Consider the following 26667-nt stretch of genomic DNA (forward strand, 5'->3'; position numbering starts at 1 on the left):
ACTCCAATACCTTGACTTTGTTGTCATTAAATCATTTTGCCACAACTTTGGAAGTATGCTTGGGGTCATTGTCCGTTTGGAAGACCCATTTGCCACCAAGCTTTAACTTCCTGACTGATGTCTTGAGATGTTGCTTCAATATGTCCACATCATTTTCCGTCTTCATGATGCCATCTATTTTGTGAAGTGCACCAGCCCCTTCTGCAGCAAAGCACACCCACAACATGATGCTGCCACCACTGTGCTTCACGGTTGGGATGGTGTTCTTCGGCTTGCAAGCCTCCAACCTTTTTCCTTCAAACATAACGATGGCCATTATGGCCAAACAGTTCTATTTTTGTTTCATCAGACCAGAGAATATTTCTCCAAAAAGTACGATCTTTGTCCCCATGTGCAGTTGCAAACCATAGTCTGGCTTTTTTATAGCGGTTTTGGAGCAGTGGCTTCTTCCTTGCTGAGTGGCCTTTCAGGTTATGTTGATATAGGATGTCACGACTTCCTCCGGAGTCGGTCCCTCTCCTTGTTCGGGCGATGTTCGGCGGTCAACATCACCGGTCTTCTAGCCATCGCCGATCCACCTTTCATTTTCCATTTGTTTTGTCTTGTCTTTCCACACACCTGGTTCCAATTCCGTTCATTAGATGTTTTGTATTTAACCCCCTGTTCCCCCTCATGTCCTCGTCCGGAATTGTTTATTGTAAGTGCTTGTGCACGTTATGTCTGGTGTGTGTCGGGTTTTGTACCCATTTATATATTGTTCTGTTTTCCGGTGGTTTTTATTATTAAACTGCGCCGTTGGAAACACTGTTTTTGCTCTCCTGCGTCTGACTTCTCTACCAGCAGTATGCACCCCTTGCATAGGACTCGTTTTACTGTGACTATAGATACTTCTGGACTTGTTTCCTCCAGCATTTTCACAAGGTCTTTTGCTGTTGTTCTGGGATTGATTTGCGCTTTTCACACCAAAGTACGTTCATCTATAGGAGACAGAATGCGTCTCCTTCATGAGCGGTATGACGGCTGCGTGGTCCCATGGTGTTCATACTTGCATACTATTGTTTGTACAAATGAACGTGGTACCTTCAGGCATTTGGAAATTGCTCCCAAGGATGAACCAGACTTGTGGAGGTCTACAATTGTTTTTTTCTGAGGTCTTGGCTGATTTCTTTTGATTTTCCCATGATGTCAAGCCAAGAGGCACTGAGTTTGAAGGTAGGCCTTGAAATACATCCACAGGTACACCTCCAATTGACTCAAATGATGTCAATTAGCCTATCAGAAGCTTCTAAAGCCATGACATCATTTTCTGGAATTTTCCAAGCTGTTTAAAGGCACAATCAACTTAGTGTATGTAAACTTCTGACCCACTGGAATTGTGATACAGTGAATTATAGGTGAAATAATCTGTCTGTAAACAATTGTTGGAACAATTTACTTGTGTCATGCACAAAGTAGATGTCCTAACCGACTTGCCAAAACTATTGTTTGTTAACCAGAAATTTGTGGAGTGGTTGAAAAACAAGTTTTAATGACTCCTACCTAAGTGTATGTAAACTTCCGACTTCTACTGTATATATATATATATATATATATATATATATATATATATATATATATATATATATATATAGTATATACAGTGTATATAGTATATACAGTGTATACACTACATGATTAAAGTATGTGGACACCTGCTTGTCGAACATCTCATACCAAAATCATTGGCATTAATATGGAGTTGGTCCCCTCTTTGCTACTACGACAGCCTCCACTCTTCTGGGAAGTCTTCTCACTAGATGTTGGAACATTTCTGCTGAGACTTGCTTCCATTTAGCCACAGGAGCATTAGTAAGTTCGATCACTGATGTTGGACGATTAGGGCTGGCTCGCATTCACCGTTCCAATTCATCCCAAATGCGTTAAATGGGATTGAGGTCAGGTTTCTGTACAGTCCAGTCAAGTTCTTCCACACCTATCTCGACAAACTATTTCTGTATGGATCTCGCTTCGTGCGTCATGCTGAAAATGTTGCCACAATGTTGGAAGCACAGAATCATCTAGAATGACTCTGTATGCTCTCCATCGTTTCTCTATGGAGAGTGCATGGCTGTGTGCTCGATTTTATACACCTGTCAGCAACAGCTGTGGCTGAAATAGCTGAATCCACTAATTTGATGTGCCCACATACTTTGGTATATATCTCCCTTCACCCATTTCTCCTCCAACCCTTTCCCCTCACCACTTCCCCCCTCCACCCCGCTCCCCCTCACCCCTCCACCCCTCACCCACCTCCACCATTTCCCCCTTCCCCCTACACCCCTCTTCCCCTCCACCCCACTCCCCCTCACCCCTCCACCCCTCACCCACCTCCACCATTTCCCCCTTCCCCCTACACCCCTCTCCCCCTCCACCCCTTCACTCTTCACCCCCTCCACCACTCTCCCCCTTCATGCCTCTCCCCTTCCACCCCTCTCCCCCTCCACCCCTCCACCCACCCCTTCCACCCCTCTTTCATCCTTCACCCCCTACACCCCTCTCCCCCTCCACAGGGCGGCAGGTAGCCTAGTGGTTAGAGCGTTTGGCAAGTAACTGAGAGGTTGATAGATCGAATCCCTGAGCTGACAATATAAAAAGTGTCATTCTGCACCTGAACAAGGCAGTTAACTCACTGTTCCCAGGCCGTCATTGTTATTAAGAATTAATTCTTAGCTGACTTGCCTGGTTAAATATATATTTTTAAATCCACCCTTTCCCCCTTCTTCTCCTCCCTTCCACCCATTTCCCCCTCCTCCTCCACCCCTCTTCTACTATTCTGTCACCTTCTGCAAACCGTTTTTACCTTCCCCCATCGCCAAGGGGGCGGCTGCTCAGCTGAGAAATTGCAGTGCCGCTGCGGCTGTACCGGTAGTGTAGCGGCAGAGGGAGCGGAGGCATCGGCTGGCCCTTCATTAGGTATCTACACAGGTGCTGACAGCAGTGATAACGACCAATAACACTGTATTATGTTGGAGAGTAAATGAGAAGTCTCCCGGGACTCAAGGCCTGTCATGCTTCAGGGAGTTGTGCCTGCACCGCCACCCCAGACAGAAGGCACCAGGCGCAGGAGAGATTCACCCCCCCCCCCCTCCTCCCACTTCCTCTCCTCCCTCCCTGGATCTCTCTCCTCCTCATATCCCTCTCTCTCCTCTGGATGAAATAGCTATAGCAGCCTAGGGGGAAAGGGTCTGGTTGATAGTCAGAAGTGTGAGAGAACACCATTTCATTTCAGTTTGTGGATATTGTTATTTATTTTTAAAATAAATATGTATGGAGAGATTATATTTATTTGACCTTTATTTAAGCAGGGAGTCACCATGGAGACACCTCTGTACCCTGATGTGTCTCTCTGAGTTGATATGGTAGCCTAGCGGTTAGTGCGTTGGGCCACTAACCGAAAGGTTGCAAGTTTGAATATGTGAAGCCGACAAGGTGAAAAATCTGCCGATGGGCCATGGAGCAAGGTATTTGACCCTAATTTGCTCCAGGGGTGTCATACTACCATAGCTGACCCTGTAAAACAACACATTTCACTGCACATGTCATACCACTATGGCTGACCCTGTAAAACAACACATTTCACTGCACCTATTGTACTACTATGGCTGACCCTGTAAAACAACACATTTCACTGCACATATCGTACTACTATGGTTGACCCTGTAAAACAACACCTATCGTACTACTATGGTTGACCCTGTAAAACAACACATTTCACTGCACCTATTGTACTACTATGGCTGACCCTGTAAAACAACACATTTCACTGCACCTATCGTACTACTATGGTTGACCCTGTAAAACAACACATTTCACTGCACCTATCGTACTACTATGGCTGACCCTGTAAAACAACACATTTCACTGCACCTATCCGGTGTATGTGACAATACACATTTTTATTTTGTATTATATTAATTGCAACTGAATGTGTGATATCTCTGACTGTGGCTATTCTCTTTGCTACCGGCACACTCCATAGATGGAGTCAAAATGGCAACTGATAATTCCCACACCCCAGCCAATGAGAATATGGGCTCCCCCCTCTTCCTCCCCTCCACCCTATATTCCCTTCATCGTCTCTCTTTCCTCCCTATTTCCTCCCTCACTCCATTCCGCATAGTCGTTTGGTTCCGACATCGGGACGCTCCATTGGTCAAGCCTGGTGACAGATGGAAATCCGCCTGAGCACTGAAATTAGTGATTGTTATCTCTGCTCCATCTTGACTCGCTCTCATCATCTCGTTCCCTCGTTTCGAAACCCTTCTCTACTCTCATCTTCTCCTCCCTTCATCCGCTAAAATGTATTTATTTTCGCTGTGTATGAGAAACGTATGAGAAGGAGGAGAGGAGACGAGAGGAGACGAGAGGAGAGGAGACGAGAGGAGAGGAGACGAGAGGAGAGGAGACGAGAGGAGAGGAGACGAGAGGAGAGGAGACGAGAGGAGAGGCATATCCCCCTCTTTTTGCTCCCCTTTGATGCATTGTGTTGTTTCTTTTCTCTTTCTCTCTTTTTGGGGTGGGGTGGGGTTACATGCCATTGCCTCTCCCCATTAAAGCAGGGTTTCCCAAACTTGGTCCTGGGGCCCTCACCTTGCCCTAGCACTACACAACTGATTCAAATAACCATCTCAGAGATGTTACAATACAACCTTGAACACAGACAGGCAGACAGAGAGAGACAGAGAGACAGAGCGAGAGACAGAGAGAGAGAGAGAGTGAGGCAGAGAGATAGAGAGAAAGAGAAAGAGAGAGAGGGGAGGGAGAGCGCGAGAGTCAGAGAGAGACTAAAGAGAGAGACAGAGAGACAGAGAGAGACAGCAAAAATGATAGAGACAGAGAGAATGAGAGTCAGACAGACAGACGTGGTAAAGATATTTCCTGTTATAATATTCTGTTGTAGCATTTAGAAAATAGGCACAATTAGTCTGCTAGTCTTCAAACACAAAATACTGTATTGGCTTATTTACAAATATAGAGGAGGACAATTCTACTCAGGACAACAACCCTTTCATCAAATGCAGTTTATTTTCTGCTCCTCGGGCTGGATATGCTCTTTGCTTCAGTTTGTTGTTGGTGTAATTGCAGCAACATCTAACCATGATTGTTCCCACCTGAGCTCTGATGAAAGGTGGTCATGTTTTAATATCCTGCTCATTCAACCATGTAATCATTCTTTTGTGTGGGATAATCTCCTCCCACAAGCAAAAGGAGCATCTGCACCCCAAAATACATCCCACGTGTGTGTGCACGCGCGTGCGTGCATGCGTGCGGTGTGTGTGTGAGCAAGTGTGCACTTGTGTGTCGTGTTGGTAAAAATGTTTTTTCGTTCTGAGCTATTTAACATTCCGGTATACGTAGCCAACCTTCTATTTTTTTCCGGTATGTACTGTACGTTTAGATAATTTTGCTAAGACAATTTTCAAGCTGAACACAATGTTATTAACCTGTGAGGACATGCTATGCATTACTGTAAAGCAAGATCATGAGTTGTGCCTCAAATAGAGACTGGGTATGTAGTAGAAAATAGTGTTAGCTTGACTGTAGAATCTTTAGCGGGATACATGCTATATAAAAGTTTCCACACATCATCCTCCTCAATTTCTTTCTTTCTTTCTTTCTTTCTTTCTTTCTTTCTTTCTTTCTTTCTTTCTTTCTTTCTCCCTCTGTCTCTCTTTGTCTCTCTCTCTCTCCCTCTGTCTCTCTTTGTCTCTCTCAATTATATTCATTTCAAAGGGCTTTATTGGCATGGGAAACACATGTTTACATTGCCAAAGCAAGTGAAATGGATAATAAACAAAAGTGAAATAAACAAATATTACACTCACACAAGCTCCAAAAGAATACAGACATTTCAAATGTCATATTATATCTCTATACAGTGTTATAACGATGTGCAATTTAGTTAAAGTAAAAAAGGGGAAATAAATTAACATAAATATGGGTTGTATTTACAATGGTGTTTGTTCTTCACTGGTTGACCTTTTCTTGTGGCAACAGGTCACACATCTTGCTGCTGTGATGACACACTGTGGTATTTCACCCAGTAGATATGGGAGTTTATCAAAATTGGATTTGTTTTCAATTCTTTGTGGGCCTGTGTAATCTGAGAGAAATGTGTGTCTCTAATCTCTCTCTCTTTCTCCCCCCCTCTTTCTTCCAGCAAAATAGAATAAAATAGATACAGGAGAGTACAAAGTGATACTCGCTGATTCATAGTTACTGCTGTAGTTAAAGAGTTATACTCCAAACTCTGATTCATAGTTACTGATGAAGCCTAAGAGTTAGAATCTCTCTCTCTCTCTCTCTCTCTCTCTCTCTCTGTCTCTCTCTCTCTCTCTCTCTCTCTCTCTCTCTCTCTCTCTCTGTCTCTCTCTCTCTGTCTCTCGCTCTCTCTTTGTCTTTCTCTCTCTCTCTCTCTCTCGCTCTCTCTCTCTCTCTCTCTCGCTCTCTCTTTGTCTTTCTCTCTCTCTCTCTCTCTCTCTCTGTCTCTCTCTCTCTCTGTGCACCTCAGCCCTACCTGTAATTGAAGAGATGAGAGAATTAATCAAATACAGCTAATGCCAGAGATCAAAAAGAGCTGACAAATGTAAATTAGCTGTGTATGAAATTGTTTCCGGTGGAAGGCGGTCACCCGCAGCTTCCACATAATGGATTAATAATTTTCAGAGGGAGGGAGTGAGCGAGAGGGACGTAAATGGATAATCCACGTCCTCGTCGTTGTCGTTTGTTGACTCGTTTTGACTAGGCTGAACTCTTCCCCAGATTGTCTTGTATATCTGCAACAAAGCAGCCCATACTGACATGGCGGAGTTACATGTAGAATGGAGAAAGAAAGCCACCATGTTGAGTGTGACCCGCCTCGTAGAGCTTTTCCCATATTACTTCTGGGTGTTATGGTAGCATGGCGACGGTCTGGTTTGATACACATCTGGTAGGGAGGGATTCGAGAGCGTTACGCCCGTGATTAAAGAGTGAAATATCAATCAGATTCTCTTTACTCTCTTTCTCTCTCTCTTTCTCTCTCTCTCTATCTATCCCACTTCCTTCCCCTGTTCCCTTCCCTCTCTCTCTGTCCTCTCTTGCTCTCAATCCTCACTCTGTCTTATTCTATCTCTCTCTCTATCGCTCTCTCCTGCTCTATCCTGTTTGTTTAGTAACTTATTCCCTGCGTTCTGTGAATAACACTTTTATTCTGATTAAAAATACCAAGCTCATATGAATAATTCCCCCTTTTCTAAGCAATCTGTTTCTATGTAAGGTGTCCTTGTCAGGTGAGGCAGAGGAAGAGAGTGATAAAGAGAGGAGCACTGCAGTGGGGCTGTTCTGTTGAATATGTATGGGTGGGTATGCCTGCCTGGGCTTACTTGTCTCTGTGTGTCTCTGTGTTAAACCAGATGGTCAACCCTGGAATTCCTCAATGCTCTCAGGCCAGATCCACCCTGTTGATCACGCCTCCGATCGACAGAATGTGTGGGGTGTGTGTGTGTGTGTGTGTGTGTGTGTGTGTGTCCATGCGCGTTCATGTGTGTTGCATTTTATAATATTATAATACTAGGTTTGTGTGCGCGCGCCAACATTATCTCATGATTCCCATGCCACCATATTGTTCATATAGACACTTCCCTCGTTTCTTATAAAATTCTACCATTCACATACTCTACATTACCTGTGACTACCTGTACATAACCTGTGACTTCCTGTACATAACCTGTGACTACCTGTACATTACCTGTGACTGCCTGTACGTAACCTGTGACTACCTGTACATTACCTGTGACTACCTGTACATACATTCTGACTACCTATACATTAACTGTGACTACCTGTACATAAATTGTGACTACCTGTGACCTTTTATGTAATTAAACTGCACCAAAAAAGAATCATTCAGCTCAATAATGGAGACACTGCTGAGAAGAGGCTTTTAGTGCTACTTTACACAGGTACAGAACGTTTGTTTTCAATCTGTACGTTTGCTTTAAGCTGTACTTACAGTTCAAAGAAACAACATTTTACATTACATTTTCTTGGAATTCAACCCCTCAAGAAGTTATACAGATGCACCATTGAGAGCATCTTGACTGGCTGCATCACTGCAACAGCACCATCCTCGATCACATGGTTCTACAGAGGGTGGTGCTGACAGCCCAGTACATCACTGGGGCTGATCTCCATGCCATCCAGGACATCTATATCAGGCGGTGTAAAGGGAAAATTGTTAAAGGCTACAGCCAACTAAGCCATAAACTGTTCTCTCTGCTTCCGCACGGCAAGCGACACCGTTGGAGTAGACCCTTGCACTCTCTGTGCACACTGATACTCCAACACACACACACACACACACACACACACACACACACACACACACACACACACTCCATAATTAGCTCACTCACACATAATAAGCTGTTGCTACTCTGTTTATTCTATATCCTGATGCCTAGTCACATTACCCATATACACATCTACCTCCATCACTTCATTATCCCTGCACATTGGAAATATGGTATTGGAACTGACCCTGTATATAGTATGGTACTGAACTGACCCTGTATATAGTATGGTATTGAACTGACCCTGTATATAATACGGTATTGAACTGACCCTGTATATAGTATGGTACTGAACTGACCCTGTATATAGTATGGTATTGAACTGACCCTGTATATAGTATGGTATTGAACTGACCCTGTATATTGTATGGTATTGAACTGACCCTGTATATAGTATGGTATTGAACTGACCCTGTATATAGTATGGTATTGAACTGACCCTGTATATAGTATGGTATTGAACTGACCATGTATATAGTATGGTACTGAACTGACCCTGTATATAGTATGGGACTGGAACTGACCCTGTATATAGTATGGTACTGGAACTGACCCTGTATATAATATGGTATTGAACTGACCCTGTATATAGTATGGTACTGGAACTGACCCTGTATATGGTATGGTATTGAACTGACCCTGTATATAGTATGGTACTGAACTGACCCTGTATATAATACGGTATTGAACTGACCCTGTATATAGTATGGTACTGAACTGACCCTGTATATAGTATGGTACTGAACTGACCCTGTATATAATACGGTATTGAACTGACCCTGTATATAGTATGGTACTGAACTGACCCTGTATATAGTATGGTATTGAACTGACCCTGTATATAATACGGTATTGAACTGACCCTGTATATAGTATGGTACTGAACTGACCCTGTATATAGTATGGTATTGAACTGACCCTGTATATAGTATGGTATTGAACTGACCCTGTATATAATACGGTATTGAACTGGCCCTGTATATAGTATGGTATTGAACTGACCCTGTATATAGTATGGTATTGGAACTGACCCTGTATATAGTATGGTATTGAACTGACCCTGTATATATTATGGTACTGGAACTGACCCTGTATATAGTATGGTATTGAACTGACCCTGTATATAATATGGTATTGAACTGACCCTGTATATAGTATGGTATTGAACTGACCCTGTATATAGTATGGTATTGAACTGACCTTGTATATAGTATGGTACTGAACTGACCCTGTATATAGTATGGGACTGGAATTGACCCTGTATATAGTATGGTACTGGAACTGACCCTGTATATAATATGGTATTGAACTGACCCTGTATATAGTATGGTACTGGAACTGACCCTGTATATAGTATGGTACTGGAACTGACCCTGTATATAGTATGGTATTAACTGACCCTGTATATAGTATGGTATTGAACTGACCTTGTATATAGTATGGTATTAACTGACCCTGTATATAGTATGGTATTGAACTGACCCTGTATATAGTATGGTATTGAACTGACCCTGTATATAGTATGGTATTGAACTGACCCTATATATAGTATGGTATTGAACTGACCCTGTATATAGCATGGTATTGAACTGACCTTGTATATAGTATGGTACTGAACTGAGCCTGTATATATAATGGTATTAACTGACCCTGTATATAGTATGGTATTGAACTGACCCTGTATATAGTATGGTATTAACTGACCCTGTATATAGTATGGTATTGAACTGACCCTGTATATAGTATGGTATTGAACTGACCCTGTATATAGTATGGTACTGAACTGATTCTGTATATAGAATGTTATTGAACTGACCCTGTATATAGTATGGTACCGAACTGATCCTGTATATAGTATGGTATTGAACTGACCCTGTATATAGAATGGTACTGAACTGATCCTGTATATAGTATGGTATTGAACTGACCCTGTATATAGTATGGGACTGAACTGACCCTGTATATAGTATGGTATTGGTTGGGTTAGAGCTTGCAAGAAAGGCATTTCACTGTGCTTGTGACATTAATACTTGAACCTTGAGCACACACACACACACACACACACACACACACTACTAGTCATTATCATCGGAAAGGCACTTTTAAACTATTCTGATTTACCGCCCTCACCTTCCCTGACCTACCGCTATAAATAAAATACTCGTAGGGAACAGTAAAATTATTTCAGAACGGGTGGGTTGTGGATGTAAAGAAACTGTATAAAGTAAAGTGCGTTCAGAAAGTATTCACACCCCTTGACTTTATCCTAATTGTGTTGTGTTGTTTTCAACCCCTTTGGTAAAAATGTGCATAACAAGTCACAAATATAGTGTTTAACATGATTAAAATGATTGTGAATGAATGACTACATCATAAATGAGAATGTGTTCTCAGTCAATTTACCTGGTAAAATAACGGTAAAATAAATAATAAATAAAAAAATCTCTGTACCCCACACATACAATTATCTGTAACGTCCCTCAGTCGAGCAGTGCATTTCAAACACAGATTAACCATAAAGACCAGGGAGGTTTTCCAATGCCTCACAAAGAAGGGCACCTATTGGTAGATATGTAAAAAAAAGCAGACATTGAATATCCCTTTGAGCATCGTGAAGTTATTAATTACACTTTGGATGGTGTATCAATACACTCAGTCACTACAAAGATACAGGCGCCCTTCCTAACTCAGTTGCCGGAGAGGAAAGAAACAGCTCAGGAATTTCACATGATGCCAATGGTGACTTTAAAACAGTTACAGAGTTTAATGTCTGTGATAGGAGAAAACTGAGGATGGATCAACAACATTGTAGTTACTCCACAATACTAACCTAACTGACAGAGTGAAAATAAGTAGACCATGCATCCTGTTTGCAACAAGGCAGGTAATACTGCAAACAGTGTGTCAGAGGAATTACCTTTTTGTCCTGAATACAAAGTATTATGTTTGGGGCAAAACCAATACAACACATTACTGAATACCGCTCTCCATATTTTCAAGCATAGTGGTGGCTGCATCATGTTGTGGGTATGCTTGTAATCGTTAAGGACTGGGGAGTTTTTAAGCATAAAAATGAAATGGAATGGAGCTAAGCACAGGCAAAATCCTAGATGAAAACCTGGTTCAGTCTGCTTTCCACCAGACACTGGGAGATGAATTCACCTTTCAGAAGGACAATAACCTAAAACACAAGACAAAACCTACACTGGAGTTGCTTACCAAGAAGACAGTGAATGTTCTGTGAATGGCAGTTTTTGCTTAAATCTACTTGAAAATCTATGTCAAGACCTGTCTAGCAATGATCAACAACCATTTTTAAAAGAATAATGGGCAAATGTTGTGAAAAGATCTTACAGACTTACCCATGAAGACTCACAGCAGTAATCACTGGTTCTACACATTTTTAACTCAGGTGTGTGAATACATACAGTATGTTAATGAGATATTTCTGTATTTCATTTTCAATTCATCTGAGAGAAAAAAATCACACAAAAAAATACATATTTAAAACATTTAGAATTCAGGTTGTGAAACAGAAAAATGTTAAATAAGTCAAGGGGTATGAATACTTTCTGAAGGCACTGTGTGTGCGTGTCTGTCAATTATGCTAATGCATGGATACATTATCAGAGAGAGAGAGAGAGAGAGAGAGAGAGAGTTAGAGAGAGAGAGAGAGAGAGAGAGAGAGAGAGAGAGTTAGAGAGAGAGAGAGAGGGAGTTAGAGAGAGAGGGAGTTAGAGAGAGAGGGAGTTAGAGAGAGAGAGAGTTAGAGAGAGAGAGAGTTAGAGAGAGAGAGAGTTAGAGAGAGAGTTAGAGAGAGAGAGATTATAACTTTCACTACAGCATTAACTATGAATCAGAGTTTAGAGTATCTCTTTGTACTCTATCTTATTCTATCTCGCTGGAAGAGAACTCAAGGCCAGGGAGAGAGGGTGATTTAGTAGACCACCCTAGAACCAAATGTAGTCTGTCAGTAAACCTCACTAGAATCCAATTCATTATGTCAGTAAACCCCACTAGAATCCAATTTAGTCTGTCAGAATAGACCCCACTAGAATCCAATTTAGTCTGTCAGAATAGACCCCACTGGAATCCAATTTAGTCTGTCAGAATAGACTCCACTGGAACCCAATTTAGTCTGTCAGAATAGACCCCAATGGAACCCAATTTAGTCTGTCAGTAGAACCCACTGGAACCCAATTTAGTCTGTCAGAATAGACCCCACTGGAACCCAATTTAGTCTGTCAGAATAAACCCCACTGGAACCCAATTTAGTCTGTCAGTAGAACCCACTGGAACCCAATTTAGTCTGTCAGAATAAACCCCAATTTAGTCTGTCAGTAGAACCCACTGGAACCCAATTTAGTCTGTCAGTAGAACCCACTGGAACCCAATTTAGTTTGTCAGAATAGACCCCACTGGAACCCAATTTAGTCTGTCAGAAGACTCCACTGGAACCCAATTTAGTCTGTCAGTAGAACCCACTGGAACCCAATTTAGTCTGTCAGAATAGACCCCACTGGAACCCAATTTACTCTGTCAGTAGAACCCACTAGAACCCAATTTAGTCTGTCAGAATAGACCCCACTGGAACCCAATTTAGTCTGTCAGAATAGACCCCACTGGAACCCAATTTAGTCTGTCAGAATAAACCCCACTGGCACCCAATTTAGTCTGTCAGAATAAACCCCACTGGAACCCAATTTAGTCTGTCAGTAGAACCCACTAGAACCCAATTTAGTCTGTCAGAATAGACCCCACTGGAACCCAATTTAGTCTGTCAGAATAGACCCCACTGGATCCCAATTTGGTCTGTCAGTAGAACCCACTGGAACCCAATTTAGTCTGTCAGAATAGACCCCACTGGAACCCAATTTAGTCTGTCAGAATAAACCCCACTGGAACCCAATTTAGTCTGTCAGTAGAACCCACTGGAACCCAATTTAGTCTGTCAGAATAAACCCCACTGGAACCCAATTTAGTCTGTCAGAATAGACCCCACTGGAACCCAATTTAGTCTGTCAGTAGAACCCACTTGAACAACATTTAGTCCGACAGTAGAACCCACTAGAACACCATTTAGTCTGTCAGTAGAACCCATTAGAACCCAATTTATTCTGTCAGTAGAACCCACTAGAACACCATTTAGTCTGTCAGTAGAACCCACTAGAACACAATTTATTATGTCAGTAGAACCCACTGGAACCCAATTTAGTCCGCTTCACTATTCCATCAGCTCATTTAGATTTGGGGGAATCCATTCCAGAGAACTTTCCAACCAATAACTTAAATCAATGACGAGTTAAGTTGAAGCAAAAAACAGATTAAGTGACACCGGAGATTGAAACACTTTGGTTACATATTGTTTCAATAAAGTTGAGACTGTTCAAATGTATAGAGCCTCCTTTTCAAAAGGAGACGTTTTCAAAAGGAGACGTTTTCAAAAGGAGACATTTTCAAAAGGAGACGTTTTGAGAATAATTGCCACCCAGGTGCAGTTCAGTTCTCTGCACTCAAAATGGACAAGATTTAGTGGACCCATAACTACTTTCTGGCATTTCTTCTCCTCTGACACTTTTACGGATAACTCCTGCCAGGGCTAATCCAGTCTCATTCATCACCCGTAGAGTTATCAAGGAATGGCTTATGGAGACCGTTAAAATCGTTACTGCACCATAACAGTCCCTCCGCTCTATCCAGATTTGACTCATAAAGATATTCTAGGCCTATTTATTAAGATTCCATGTTTCAGCACAATCGCTATAGTTATAAAACCCAAGGGGACCTCTAGCAGAGCTCTGTCTCTTTGGTACATGTTGTCATTGGTGTGTTGTACTCTAACAGGAGTCGTCCTTCCTGTTTAGCCCGCTGACCCTGCGCTATCTCAGAATCTTTTTGAATTAAAGGTCTCTCTATCTCACTAACTGTACATTCATTTGTTTGTTGATTTAGTGTCAACTGAAACGTCAAATGACAATATTGATCCAAATATAGTTTTGGATAGTTGATAGTTTCATGCCAACCTCTTTAATTTGCAGAGATGGAGGGAGGTGGGATGAGAATGGTGAGATGAGGAGGTGGGGAGCCTGGTGGAAGGGTTTGAGTTTACCTCACCCCACTGAGGGAGGGTTCAATTCAAATCACTGAGCCTAGGGGGAGAGGCTATGTACAGTATGTCTGGTTGGCAATATGTGTATTATGACTTTTTATTAGAATTGTTTTATTAAAATGTTTTGTTTTTATTTTACTCAATGGTCATGCTGCTGCTACCCCTATGGTCATTCCCCCCCACCCCCTCAATAGTCTTTACTTTACCTCCACCTCAATGGTCATGCTGCTGCTACCCCTATGGTCATTCCCCCCCACCGCCTCAATAGTCTTTACTTTACCTCCACCCCAATGGTCATGTATATATTCATCACTGCCACAGTTGTTATTATGTATACAGTGCTATTTCTATCTACGTATATATTGTTGTTTTTTATGACATTTTTCATAATGTTACTTCACTTAGTCCTGCATGTTGGAGCTCGAAGCCTAAGATTTTCACTGTACCCTGAAATCACACCTGCAACCCTGTACATGTGACTACTAAACTCTCTGAATCTGAGAGGAGCGGAAACTCAACGTTGAATTAGCTTTGTTTTAACTGAGCAGATGTCATTTGGGCTGTAGTGGGTTTTCATGTATGGCCTCTCGTGTATGGCTTCTCATGTATGGCCTCTCATGTATGGCCTCATGTATGGTCTCTCGTGTATGGCCTCTCATGTATGGTCTCTCATGTATGGTCTCTTGTGTATGGCCTCTCATGTATGGCCTCATGTATGGCCTCATGTATGCTCTCTCGTGTATGGCCTCTCATGTTTGGTCTCTCATGTATGGCCTCTCATGTATGGCCTCTCGTGTATGTTCTCTCATGTATGGCCTCTCGTGTATGGTCTCTCGTGTATGGCCTCTCATGTATGGTCTCTCATGTATGGTCTCTCGTGTATTGTCTCTCATGTATGGCCTCTCGTGTATGGTCTCTCGTGTATGGCCTCTCATGTATGGTCTCTCATGTATGGTCTCTCATGTATGGCCTCTTGTGTATTGTCTCTTATGTATGGCCTCTCGTGTATGGCCTCTTATGCATGGTCTCTCATGTATGGCCTCTCGTGTATGGCCTCTCGTGTATGGTCTCTCCTGTATGGCCTCTCGTGCTTGGCCTCTCATGTATGGTCTCTCCTGTATGGCCTCTCGTGCTTGGCCTCTCATGTATGGTCTCTCATGTATGGCCTCTCGTGCTTGGCCTCTCATGTATGGTCTCTCGTTAAAACAAGCTTGTTTTCATTCCCCATTTCCCTTTCTTCCACCAAAACAAAAAGTGCCCTAGTAGTAACGTATACCACAAGGTTTCCCCCACACTAGTATCTCAAGTCTGCACTACAACTCACCTTCCTCCCTCTACGTAACCCCAGACTGTATCTCCCTCAGTGGGTATTTCCCAAGCTGTCTCTCCTCTCTTCCTGTTCCTTCCCTCCAACTCAGTCATGAAGACAGTCTCTTAGCTCAGGGTGTGTTCCCTTGCTTTGCCGTGCTCATTAAGTATTGAGGAGCGTGGAGGTAATGGATGAGCTCTAACATCTGGTGCGACTCGCTGGCCTGGCCGGGTCTTTAGTTAAAACAACACTTGTATCATGTACCAAGGTAAGACCCAAGTGCAGACTGTTTGAAGTAACAATGTTTATTGTAACAGGGGCAGGCAAACGACAGGTCAAGGCAGGCAGGGGTCAATAATCCAGAGTAGAGGCCAAGGTACAGGACGGCAGGCAGGCTCAGGTCAGGCAGAGGTTGGTAATCCAGAGGTGGAGCAAAGGTACAGGATGGCAGGCAGGCTCAGAGACAGGCAGAGTGGTCAGGCGGGCTGGTACAGGGTCAGGACAGGCAAGGGTCAAAAACCAGGAGGACGAGAAACTGGAAAAAGCAGGAGCTGAGACACAAACCGCTGGTAGGCTTGAACAAACAAGACGAACTGGCAACAGACAGACAGAAAACACAGGTAGAAATACACAGTGGTTAAAGGGGAAGATGGGTGACACCTGGAGGGGGGTGGAGACAATCACAAAGACAGGCGAAACAGATCAAGGCGTGACAACTTGCCTTAATTAATAATTGATCACAGGAGCCTATGAGGGGAGGTGTTATTAGGAGGTGCAGGGGTGTCTGTGATGTCAGGTTGCCCTTCCGACCCAGAGATAAGATGTCTGGCAAGGGGGAGCGGGAATTTTTGTTTCTGCATTGTGAGTCGTGTCTGTTTGGATAAACAGCTTGTGATTTGCTTAGTTAGGTGGACCATTGATATAATAGCATTCAACAAACTGGTGCTAACTTACGTTTCTTCATGGGAGTCTATTTGTCTAAATGCAAGTGAGAACTGTCGTGTCGCAGGTAGGTTTTTTTCTCCGTACTCTAGCGTGCTCTTTTTCCATCACAACATAATGGATTTAGCCTAGAGGATTTAATGTTGCATGTTGTTTATTGTTTGGTACCAAGGCTGTGTGCCAAAGTGCCATGTCCAACACTATGGTCTATTTACTCTGTGAGGTCATGTACTGTAAGTAGTGGAATAGTTTGCTGCTGTTTAACAACTGGAGTAATGCTAAAACATGATGTACTGGATTTCTCTGGAAATGGCTTCTGATCGTCTGAATAAAGTGGCTACAGAGTCTTCAGGCCTCATTTCCTCAAAAGGAATCCACTCCACAGTGAAAATGACACTTGGCTAGAGTGTGTGCCTCAGGCCCAGGTCCAGTGCTGATTGGACAGAATGAGCAGAGGGTAATTTGACCCATATAATTAAATACAGGATTTCTATGATTTGACCTCACAATAGGTCAACTGTCAGGTGGAGCCTGGGTGAACCTAAACATTTGCCATAAGATAATACATTAATCTGACCTGCCTGGGTCAAAAACACGTCAAATAGTGATTTAGCTTGGAGTTTGAGACTATTCGAATAGTATTGTACTGGAAAAACTACATTCAAGTGCAGCTCAAGTATATTGGAAGTATAGATATAGTTGATGTTGGAAGTTTACAAACTATAGTTTTGGCAAGTCGGTTAGGACATCTACTTTGGGTGACAAGTAATTTTTCCAACAGTTATTTACAGACAGATTATTTCACCTATAATTCACTGTATCACAATTCAAGTGGGTCAGAAGTTTACATACACTAAGTTGACTGTGCCTTTAAACAGCTTGGAAAATTCATGAAAATTATGTCATAGCTTTAGAAGCTTCTGATAGGCTAATTGACATCATTTGAGTCAGTTGGAGGTGTACCTGTGAATGTATTTCAAGGCCTGCCTTCAAACTCAGTGCCTCTTGGCTTGACATCATGGGAAAATCAAAAGAAATCAGCCAAGACCTCAGAAAAAACAATTGTAGACCTCCACAAGTCTGGTTCATCGTTGGGAGCAATTTCCAAACTCCTGAAGGTACCACATTCATCTGTACAAACAATAGTACGCAAGTATGAACACATGGGACCACGCAGCCATCATACTGCTGAGGAAGTAGACGCGTTCTGTCTCCTAGAGATGAACGTACTTTGGTGCGAAAAGCGCAAATCAATCCCAGAACAACAGCAAAGGACCTTGTGGAGATGGTGGAGGAAACAGGTACAAAAGTATTTATATCTACAGTAAAAAAGAGTCCTATATCAACATAACCTGAAAGGCCGCTCAGCAAGGAAGAAGCCACTGCTCCAAAACTGCCATAAAAAAGCCAGACTGCGGTTTGCTACCGCACATGGTGACAAAGATCCTACTTTTTGGAGAATTGTCCTCTCGTCTGATGAAATAAAAATAGAACTGTTTGGCCATAATGACCTTTGTTATGTTTGGAGGAAAAAGGGGGAGGCTTGCAAGCCGAAGAACATCATCCCAACCGTGAAGCACGGGGGTGACAGCATCATGTTGTGGGGGTGCTTTGCTGCAGGAGGGACTGGTTCACTTCACAAAATAGATGGCATCATGAGAAAGGAAAATGATGTGGATATATTGAAGCAACACCATACATTTTTGCAACTACACTTGAAGAAACTTTAAAAGTTCTTTAAAAGTTCTGTATTGACTGACCTTCATGTCTTAAAGAAATGATGGACTGTCATTTCTCTTTGCTTATTTGAGCTGTTCTTGCCATTATATGGACTTGGTCTTTTACCAAATAGGGCTATCTTCTGTATACCACCCTACCTTGTCACAACACATCTGATTGGCTCAAATGCATTAAGAAGGAAAGAAATTCCACATATTAACTTTTAACAAGGCACACCTGTTAATTGAAATGCATTCCAGGTGACTACCCAATGAAGCTGGTTGATGCCAAGAATGCCAAGTATGTACAAAGCGGTCATCAACGCAAAGGGTGGCTACTTTGAAGAATCCCAAATATAAACTATATTTTGATTTGTTTAAAACTTTTTAGTTTACTACATGATTCCATATGTGTTATTTCATAGTTTTGATGTCTATATATATATAAACTCAGCAAGAAAAGAAATGTCCCATTTTCAGGACCCTGTCTTTCAAAGATAATTTGTGAAAATCCAAATAACATCATTGTAAAGGGTTTAACCACTGTTTTACATGCTTGTTCAATGAACATGCACCTGTGGAACGGTCATTAATACACTAACAGCTTACAGACGGTAGGCAATTAAGGTCACAGTTATGAGAACCTAGGACAATAAAGAGGCCTTTCTACTGACTCTGAAATACACCAAAATAAAGATGCCCAGGGTCCATGCTCATCTGTGTGAATGTGCCTTAGCCATTCTGCAAGGACGCATGAGGACTGCAGATGTGGCCAGGGCAATACATTGCAATGTCCGTACTGTGAGACGCCTAAGACAGCGCTACAGGGAGACAGGACGGACAGCTGATTGTCCTCGTAGTGGAAGACCATGTGTAACAACACCTGCACAGGTTACACCAGGAACGCGCAATCCCTCCAACAGTGCTCAGACTGTCCGCAATAGGCTGAGAGAGGGTGGACTGAGGACTTGTAGGCCTGTTGTAAGGCAGGTACGCACCAGACATCACCGGCAACAACGTCACCTATGGGCACAAACCCACCATTGCTGGACCAGACAGGACTGGCAAAAAGTGCTCTTCACTGACGAGTTGTGGTTTTGTTTCACCAGGGGTGATGGTCGGTTTCGCGTTTAGGTCTATACTCTGGAGCGGGATCAATTTGGAGGTGGAGGATCCGTCATGGTCTGGGGCGGTGTGTCACAGCATCATCAGACTGAGCTTGTTGTCATTGCAGGCAAACGTAGTACTGTGCGTAACAGGGAAGACATCCTTCTCCCTCATGTGGTACCCTTCCTTCAGGCTCATCCTGACATGCCCCTCCAGTCATACTGCTCGTTCTGTGCGTGATTTCCTGAAAGACAGGCATGTCAGTGTTCTGCCATGGCCAGCGAAAAGCCCGGATCTCAATCCCATTTAGCACATCTGGCACCTGTTGGATCAGAGGGTGAGGGCTAGGGCCATTCCCTCCAGAAATGTATTGGAACTTGCAGGTGCCTTGCTGGAAGTGTGGGGTAATATCTCACAGCAAGAACTGCCAAATCTGGTGCAGTCCATGAGGAGAAGATGCACTGCAGTACTTAATGCATGTAAGGGGTGCATAACTGGTGGCAGCGAAGTCAGACGCATATATCGGGCGGCATCCAGAATAATAAAGAATGGGTACAAAATCCGTCACGCACCAGACAACAATGTGCACAAGCACTTACAACAAACAGTACCACACAAAGACATGGGAGGAACAGAGGGTTAAACACACAACACGTAATGAGGGAATGAAAACCATGTGTGTGGGAAAACAAGACAAAACAAATGGAAAATGAAAAATGGATCGGCGAAGGCTAGAAGACCGGTGACGTCGACCGCTTAACACCGCCCGAACAAGGAGAGGAACCGACTTCGGCAGAAGTCGTGACAATGCAGCTGGTGTCCACACCAGATGCTGACTGTAACTTTTGATTTTGACCCCCACCCCCCCTTTGTTCAGGGACACATTATTCCATTTCTGTTAGTCACATGTCTGTGGAACTTGTTCAGTTTATGTCTCAGTTGTTGAATCTTGTTATGTTCATACAAATATTTAGACATGTTAAGTTTGCTGAAAACAAACGCAGTTGACAGTGAGGACATTTCTTTTTCTGCTGAGTTTATATATATATATATATATATACTGCTCAAAAAAATAAAGGGAACACTTAAACAACACATCCTAGATCTGAATCTACATAGTTGAATGTGCTGACAACAAAAGAATAATCAATGGAAATCCAATGTATCAACCCATGGAGGTCTGGATTTGGAGTCACACTCAAAATTAAAGTGGAAAACCACACTACAGGCTGATCCAACTTTGATGTAATTTCCTTAAAACAAGTCAAAATGAGGCTCAGTAGAGTGTGTGGCCTCCACATGCCTGTATGACCTCCCTACAATGCCTGGCATACTCCCAATGAGGTGGCGGATGGTCTCCTGAGGGATCTCCTCCCAGACCTGGACGAAAGCATCCGCCAACTCCTGGACAGTCTGTGGTGCAACGTGACGTTGGTGGATGGAGCGAGACTTGATGTCCCAGATGTGCTCAATTGGATTCAGGTCTGGGGAACGGGCGGGCCAGTCCATAGCATCAATGCCTTCCTCTTGCAGGAACTGCTGACACACTCCAGCCACATGAGGTCTAGCATTGTCTTGCATTAGGAGGAACCCAGGGCCAACCGCACCAGCATATGGTCTCACAAGGGGTCTGAGGATCTCATCTCGGTACCTAATGGCAGTCAGGCTACCTCTGGCGAGCACATGGAGGGCTGTGCGGCCCCCCAAAGAAATGCCACCCCACACCATGACTGACCCACCGCCAAACCGGTCATGCTGGAGGATGTTGCAGGCAGCAGAATGTTCTCCACGGCGTCTCCAGACTCTGTCACGTCTGTCACGTGCTCAGTGTGAACCTGCTTTCATCTGTGAAGAGCACAGGGCGCCAGTGGCGAATTTGCCAATCTTGGTGTTTTCTGGCAAATGCCAAACGTCATGCACATTTGTGGCCTGCTGGAGGTCATTTTGCAGGGCTCTGGCAGTGCTTCTCCTGCTCCTCCTTGCACAAAGGTGGAGGTAGCGGTCCTGCTGCTGGGTTGTTGCCCTCCTACGGCCTCCTCCACGTCTCCTGATGTACTGGTCTGTCTCCTGGTAGCGCCTCCATGCTCTGGACACTACGCTGACAGACACAGCAAACCTTCTTGCCACAGCTCGCATTGATGTGCCATCCTGGATGAGCTGCACTACCTGAGCCACTTGTGTGGGTTGTAGACTCCGTCTCATGCTACCACTAGAGTGAAAGCACCGCCAGCATTCAAACGTGACCAAAACATCAGCCAGGAAGCATAGGAACTGAGAAGTGGTCTGTAGTCCCCACCTGCAGAACCACTCCTTTATTGGGGGTGTCTTGCTAATTGCCTATAATTTCCACCGGTTGTCTATTCCATTTGCACAACAGCATGTGAAATTTATTGTCAATCAGTGTTTCTTCCTAAGTGGACAGTTTGATTTCACAGAAGTGTGATTGACTTGGAGTTACATTGTGTTGTTTAAATGTTCCCTTTATTTTTTTGAGCAGTGTATATTATATATATATATATATATATATATTCTTCCAATATACTTGAGCTGCACTTGAATGTAGTTTTTCCAATACAATAGAACTGGAATAGTCTCAAAACTCCAAGCTAAATCATTATTTGACGTGTTTTTGACCCAGGCTGGTCAGATGAATATAATTTATTATCTTATGGCAAATGTTTAGCTTCACCCAGGCTGCACCTGACAGTTGACCTATTGTGATGTCAAATCATAGAAATCCTGTATGTAAGTCTATGGGTCAAATTACCCTCTGCTCGTTCAGCCCTGGACCTGGGCCTGAGGCACACATTCTAGCCAAGTGCCATTTTCACTGTGGAATGGATTCCTTTTGAGGAAATGAGGCCTGAAGACTCTGTAGCCGCTTTATTCAGAGGATCAAAGACGGAAGCCATTTCCAGTCGACCAGGGCCTTATTGAGTATGCAGAGAACATGTTGTAGCCCAGAGCCAGAGATGGAGCGGAGCGGCTAGCACTGGCTGGCTGGCTCTGATATATTCCGCCTGGCCATGGCTAAACCCACACACTCCCCAGCATCACTCCACTTTGCAGACAGAGAGCTAATTGAAGATGATCTCACAGATAAGTGCTCCAGACGGCACTCTTTTTCTCCCTCCCTCCCTCCCTCCCTCCCTCCCTCACCCTCTGTCTTTCTTACTCACTAGCCATTCACTCTCTTCTTTTGTCTCATTCCCTATCTGTCTTCTGTCTTTCTCTCCACTCCCCTCTCTCTGTCTCCTCTCTCTGTCTCCTCTCTCTGTCCCCTCTCACTGTCTTTCTCTCTTTCGCCAAGGCCTGAATGTGCTCAACAATGTTCATCTCCTTGATGCTCCCTCTACTCTCTCTTTTTCTCTCTCTTTTTCTCTCTCTCCCTCGCTCCTTCTCTCTCCTTCTCTCTCTCTCGCTCCTTCTCTTTTTCTCTCTCGCTCCTTCTCTCTCCTCTCTCTCTCTCTCTCGCTCCTTCTCTTTTTCTCTCTCGCTCCTTCTCTCTCTCTCTCTCTCCCTCTCTCGTGCCCTCTTTGTCTCTCCTCCCTTCTATCGAATTTAAAGCATAACCCTTTATCACAATCCTGCCATTTCACAGGAAATACCAATTCCAGCTGCAAAATTAGCATTCTGATAATGTTTGACGATAGCTATGCCTGACACTCCTTCTCTCCAAATGTATATTTGATTGCCACGCTGCCCTGAAACTCAGTCTATCCTGTATCTTCTCAGTATTATTGGTGTCTGTTGCGCTCATTATTGCCTGACTAAGTGTATGCTGGGGTTGCTTTAATTGTGTCTTGACTACATCTTTTGAATGTCCTAGGTATCTGGAGAGTCTTCATGCTAATAACATCTCAAGTTTCTCTGTTTTGTTTTCTATATTAGGTTCTAACCTCTCCCTCCTTTTTCTCTTTGGTTTATCTTTATCGTTGGTTTCTAACATCTCTGTTCCCTTGCAGCGCGGGAGGAGAACGTGGCCACGTTCCGCGGCTCTGAGTACTTCTGCTACGACCTGTCCCAGAACCCTATCCAGTCCTCCAGCGACGAGATCACACTCTCCTTCAAGACGTGGCAGCGCAATGGTCTGATCCTCCACACAGGGAAGTCTGCTGATTACGTCAACCTGGCCCTGAAGGACGGAGCCGTGTCCCTGGTCATCAACCTGGGCTCCGGGGCCTTCGAGGCCATCGTGGAGCCTGTCAACGGGAAGTTCAATGACAATGCCTGGCACGAAGTCAAGGTCACGCGTAACCTCAGACAGGTAATAGTGGCTAGGGAGGGTGAGACAGGTAATAGTGGCTCGGGAGGGTGAGACAGGAAATTGTGGCTAGGGAGGGTGAGACAGGAAATTTTGTCTAGGGAGGGTGAGACAGGAAATTGTGGCTAGGGAGGGTGAGACAGGAAATTGTGGCTAGGGAGGGTGAGACAGGAAATTTTGGCTAGGGAGGGTGCTAACACGTATAACACGTATATAAACACACATATATATATATATATATATGTAAAAGTATATGCAGGATAACTGATACTAGGTGAAAGACCCGTATATGTTTAGTTATTAATTCAATCTTAATTGGGTTCAGTTCCTAAATAGTTTTTATCGAGCGTCATACATTATCCTGTTCTTTTAGTTTGTTGATCATAGATGGAAAAGTTCACAAGAATTCCTACAGTTCGTTTGATTTTGTTTTCTTCTTAAGACTCTATATTTTTAATCGCAATGACTTACTATGTACTAAAAACATTGTTTATTTCATGCCTACTTTGACTTACTTTCCCGTATTAATTTTCTCCATATTTTCTGAATTCCAAGCGCACCAATTTACTGTCGGATTTTCTTCTGTCCATCAAGGCTCACTGTTTGCCTCTGTGAGCAGAACCCCCCACTATTCTCTCTCTCTCTCTCTCTGTCTCTCTCTCTACCAGAAACCATCACACATTTTATGTGTTCAGGAGATTGCTTCTCTCGCTCTCTCTCGCTCTCTCTCCGTCTCTCTCTCTCTCTCCCAGAAGCCATCACACTTTTGATGTGTTCAGGAGATTGCTTCTCTCTCTCTCTCTCTCTCTCTCTCTCTCTCTCTCTCTCTCTCTCTCTCTCTCTATCTCTCCCTGATCGTGGCTGCTGGCAGAGGGAAGCTCCAGTCAACCACAATGGCTCCTGTTTACTCTAGACTGATCTCAGTTCAGCTGTAAAATCGCCCAGAAATCCGCATTCTGAAATATGTTAATATTCAAGGTCTTGTTCCCTTTCCCCTCCTCAGTGAGAGTGGATGGAGGGAGGTTTCTGGCTCTAGGTGAGGGGGCCAAAGATAGACTAGGACAATGGATTTCAACTATGAGATGTAAGGAATTTGTAGTTAGATTATAATTTGTAACAATTTTAATTTAGACTATATTTTGTAAAATACATTAATGTCAGATGTTGTTTTTTACATTTCATTTGAAACATTTTGATATTACTACGACTAAGGTTCATCCCTCTACCTATGGAACAGTCTGGATTTACACATTGAGTTATAGTCCATTGAGTATCCCCCAGTCTTTCTCTTTCTCAATCACTCTCTCTGTTTTATCTCCCTGGGAACAAGCTTTTGTAGAAAACGACATCTAACCACTCACTCATGGAATGAATCATTGTCCTACTGACCATTGCCAAACCAGCTATTGTACTAACAACACCCAATCCAAAGTCTTCATCATTCTTTATTCATATTGTTTATTTCATTTTTTTTATTAATTAACAACCCCTCTGGTTCACTATTTATTTTCATTTCTTCCCCCCTTTTCCTCAAAGCAATCAGGCATTGGACACGCTATGGTAAACAAACTCCATTGTCTGGTATATATCATTCCTATTTTCCTTTGGGGTTTTCTGTTCTCCTTCCTTCACCCTCCTCCTCCCCCCTCTTCCCTCCCCTCTTTATATCCTCCCTTTCTTCCTTCCCCTCTTCCATCCCCCTCTTTATTTCCCATCTTCCCTCTCCCTCTTTATTTCCCATCTTCCCTCCCCTCTTTATTTCCCATCTTCCCTCTCCCTCTTTATTTCCCCTCTTCCCTCCCCTCTTTATTTCCTCCCTTTCTTTCTTCCTTCCCCTCTTCCCTCCCCTCTTTATTTCCCATCTTCCCTCTCCCTCTTTATTTCCTATCTTCCCTCCCCTCTTTATTTCCCATCTACCCTCCCCTCTTTATTCCCTCCCCTCTATTTCCCCTCTTCCCTCCCCCTCTTTATTTCCCATCTTCCCTCCCCCTCTTTATTTCCCATCTTCCCTCCCCCTCTTTATTTCCCATCTTCCCTCCCCCTCTTTAATCCCTCCCTTTCTTCCTTCCTTCCCTCCTCCTTCTCCTCTTCCTTTTTTATGATTCTTCATTCTAGACAACATTCTCAAAAAAATTGGAAATGTGTTTGATATTTCTTGGCTTTCTTTATATTTGATTTCCTCCCCCTGTCCCTCCCTCTCTCTTTCATCTTCCTGTTTCTCACAATAGCTTCTCTCCTCCTTCTTTTCTGCTTTTCTACAACTTTTCTACAACTTTTTCCTCTCTTCCAAAGCCCTCCAGATCTAGTCTTTCTTTAGGGATATACTGTTTTACTAAAGCCTCCATGCATTCCCTATCTTTTGGCTGATGACTGTTGACCAAACTGCCTGCAGCTTTTCCACAACTACAACTACAACAAAATAGGAAAGGAAAACCCAAAAGGTCACCAATGGGAGCTCTGACAGTTGTTTCCAGTAGACAGTGGCGCATGACATGCCTAAACCTCTCCCCCTCTCCCTCCATTCTCACACCATTCTCATCCTTTGCTTTCCAGAAAACCTACCTAACACTCAACTCTCACCTGCCATTCAAGCTGTTATTTGCGTGCACTGCATGTTAGTGTGGTGATTGGTATGCTACACCTGCCTTGAACCCACCCCCCCCTCTCATGGCTTTTGGTGTGGTCTGAGTGTGTAGTGCTTGGCCTTTGGTATGTTCCATCCAGCTAACTTAGAGGGGTGGGCCTCACTTTATGGTTGCACCCCCATTCACTCAACTCATTTTGTATTTAGCCAGTATCTCACTGCAATATGTATATGATATTTAATACTCCTCATGTGTGGAATT

General features: G+C 43.4%; 1 protein-coding gene across 1 annotated transcript in view; it reads left to right on the top strand.

Moving 5' to 3' along the window:
• LOC115161950 (neurexin-3a-like) overlaps window positions 1–26667 on the top strand; it is a 739824-nt gene that overhangs the window by 118842 nt on the left and 594315 nt on the right. Inside the window, exon 6 of the mRNA XM_029712804.1 lies at window positions 23523–23824. Within this exon, the coding sequence (XP_029568664.1) occupies window positions 23523–23824 (302 nt within the window). The remainder of the gene's footprint in view (window positions 1–23522; window positions 23825–26667) is intronic.

This window comes from Salmo trutta, chromosome 25 (genome assembly GCF_901001165.1).
Source record: "Salmo trutta chromosome 25, fSalTru1.1, whole genome shotgun sequence".
In the NCBI taxonomy this organism is placed as follows: Eukaryota; Metazoa; Chordata; class Actinopteri; order Salmoniformes; family Salmonidae; genus Salmo; species Salmo trutta.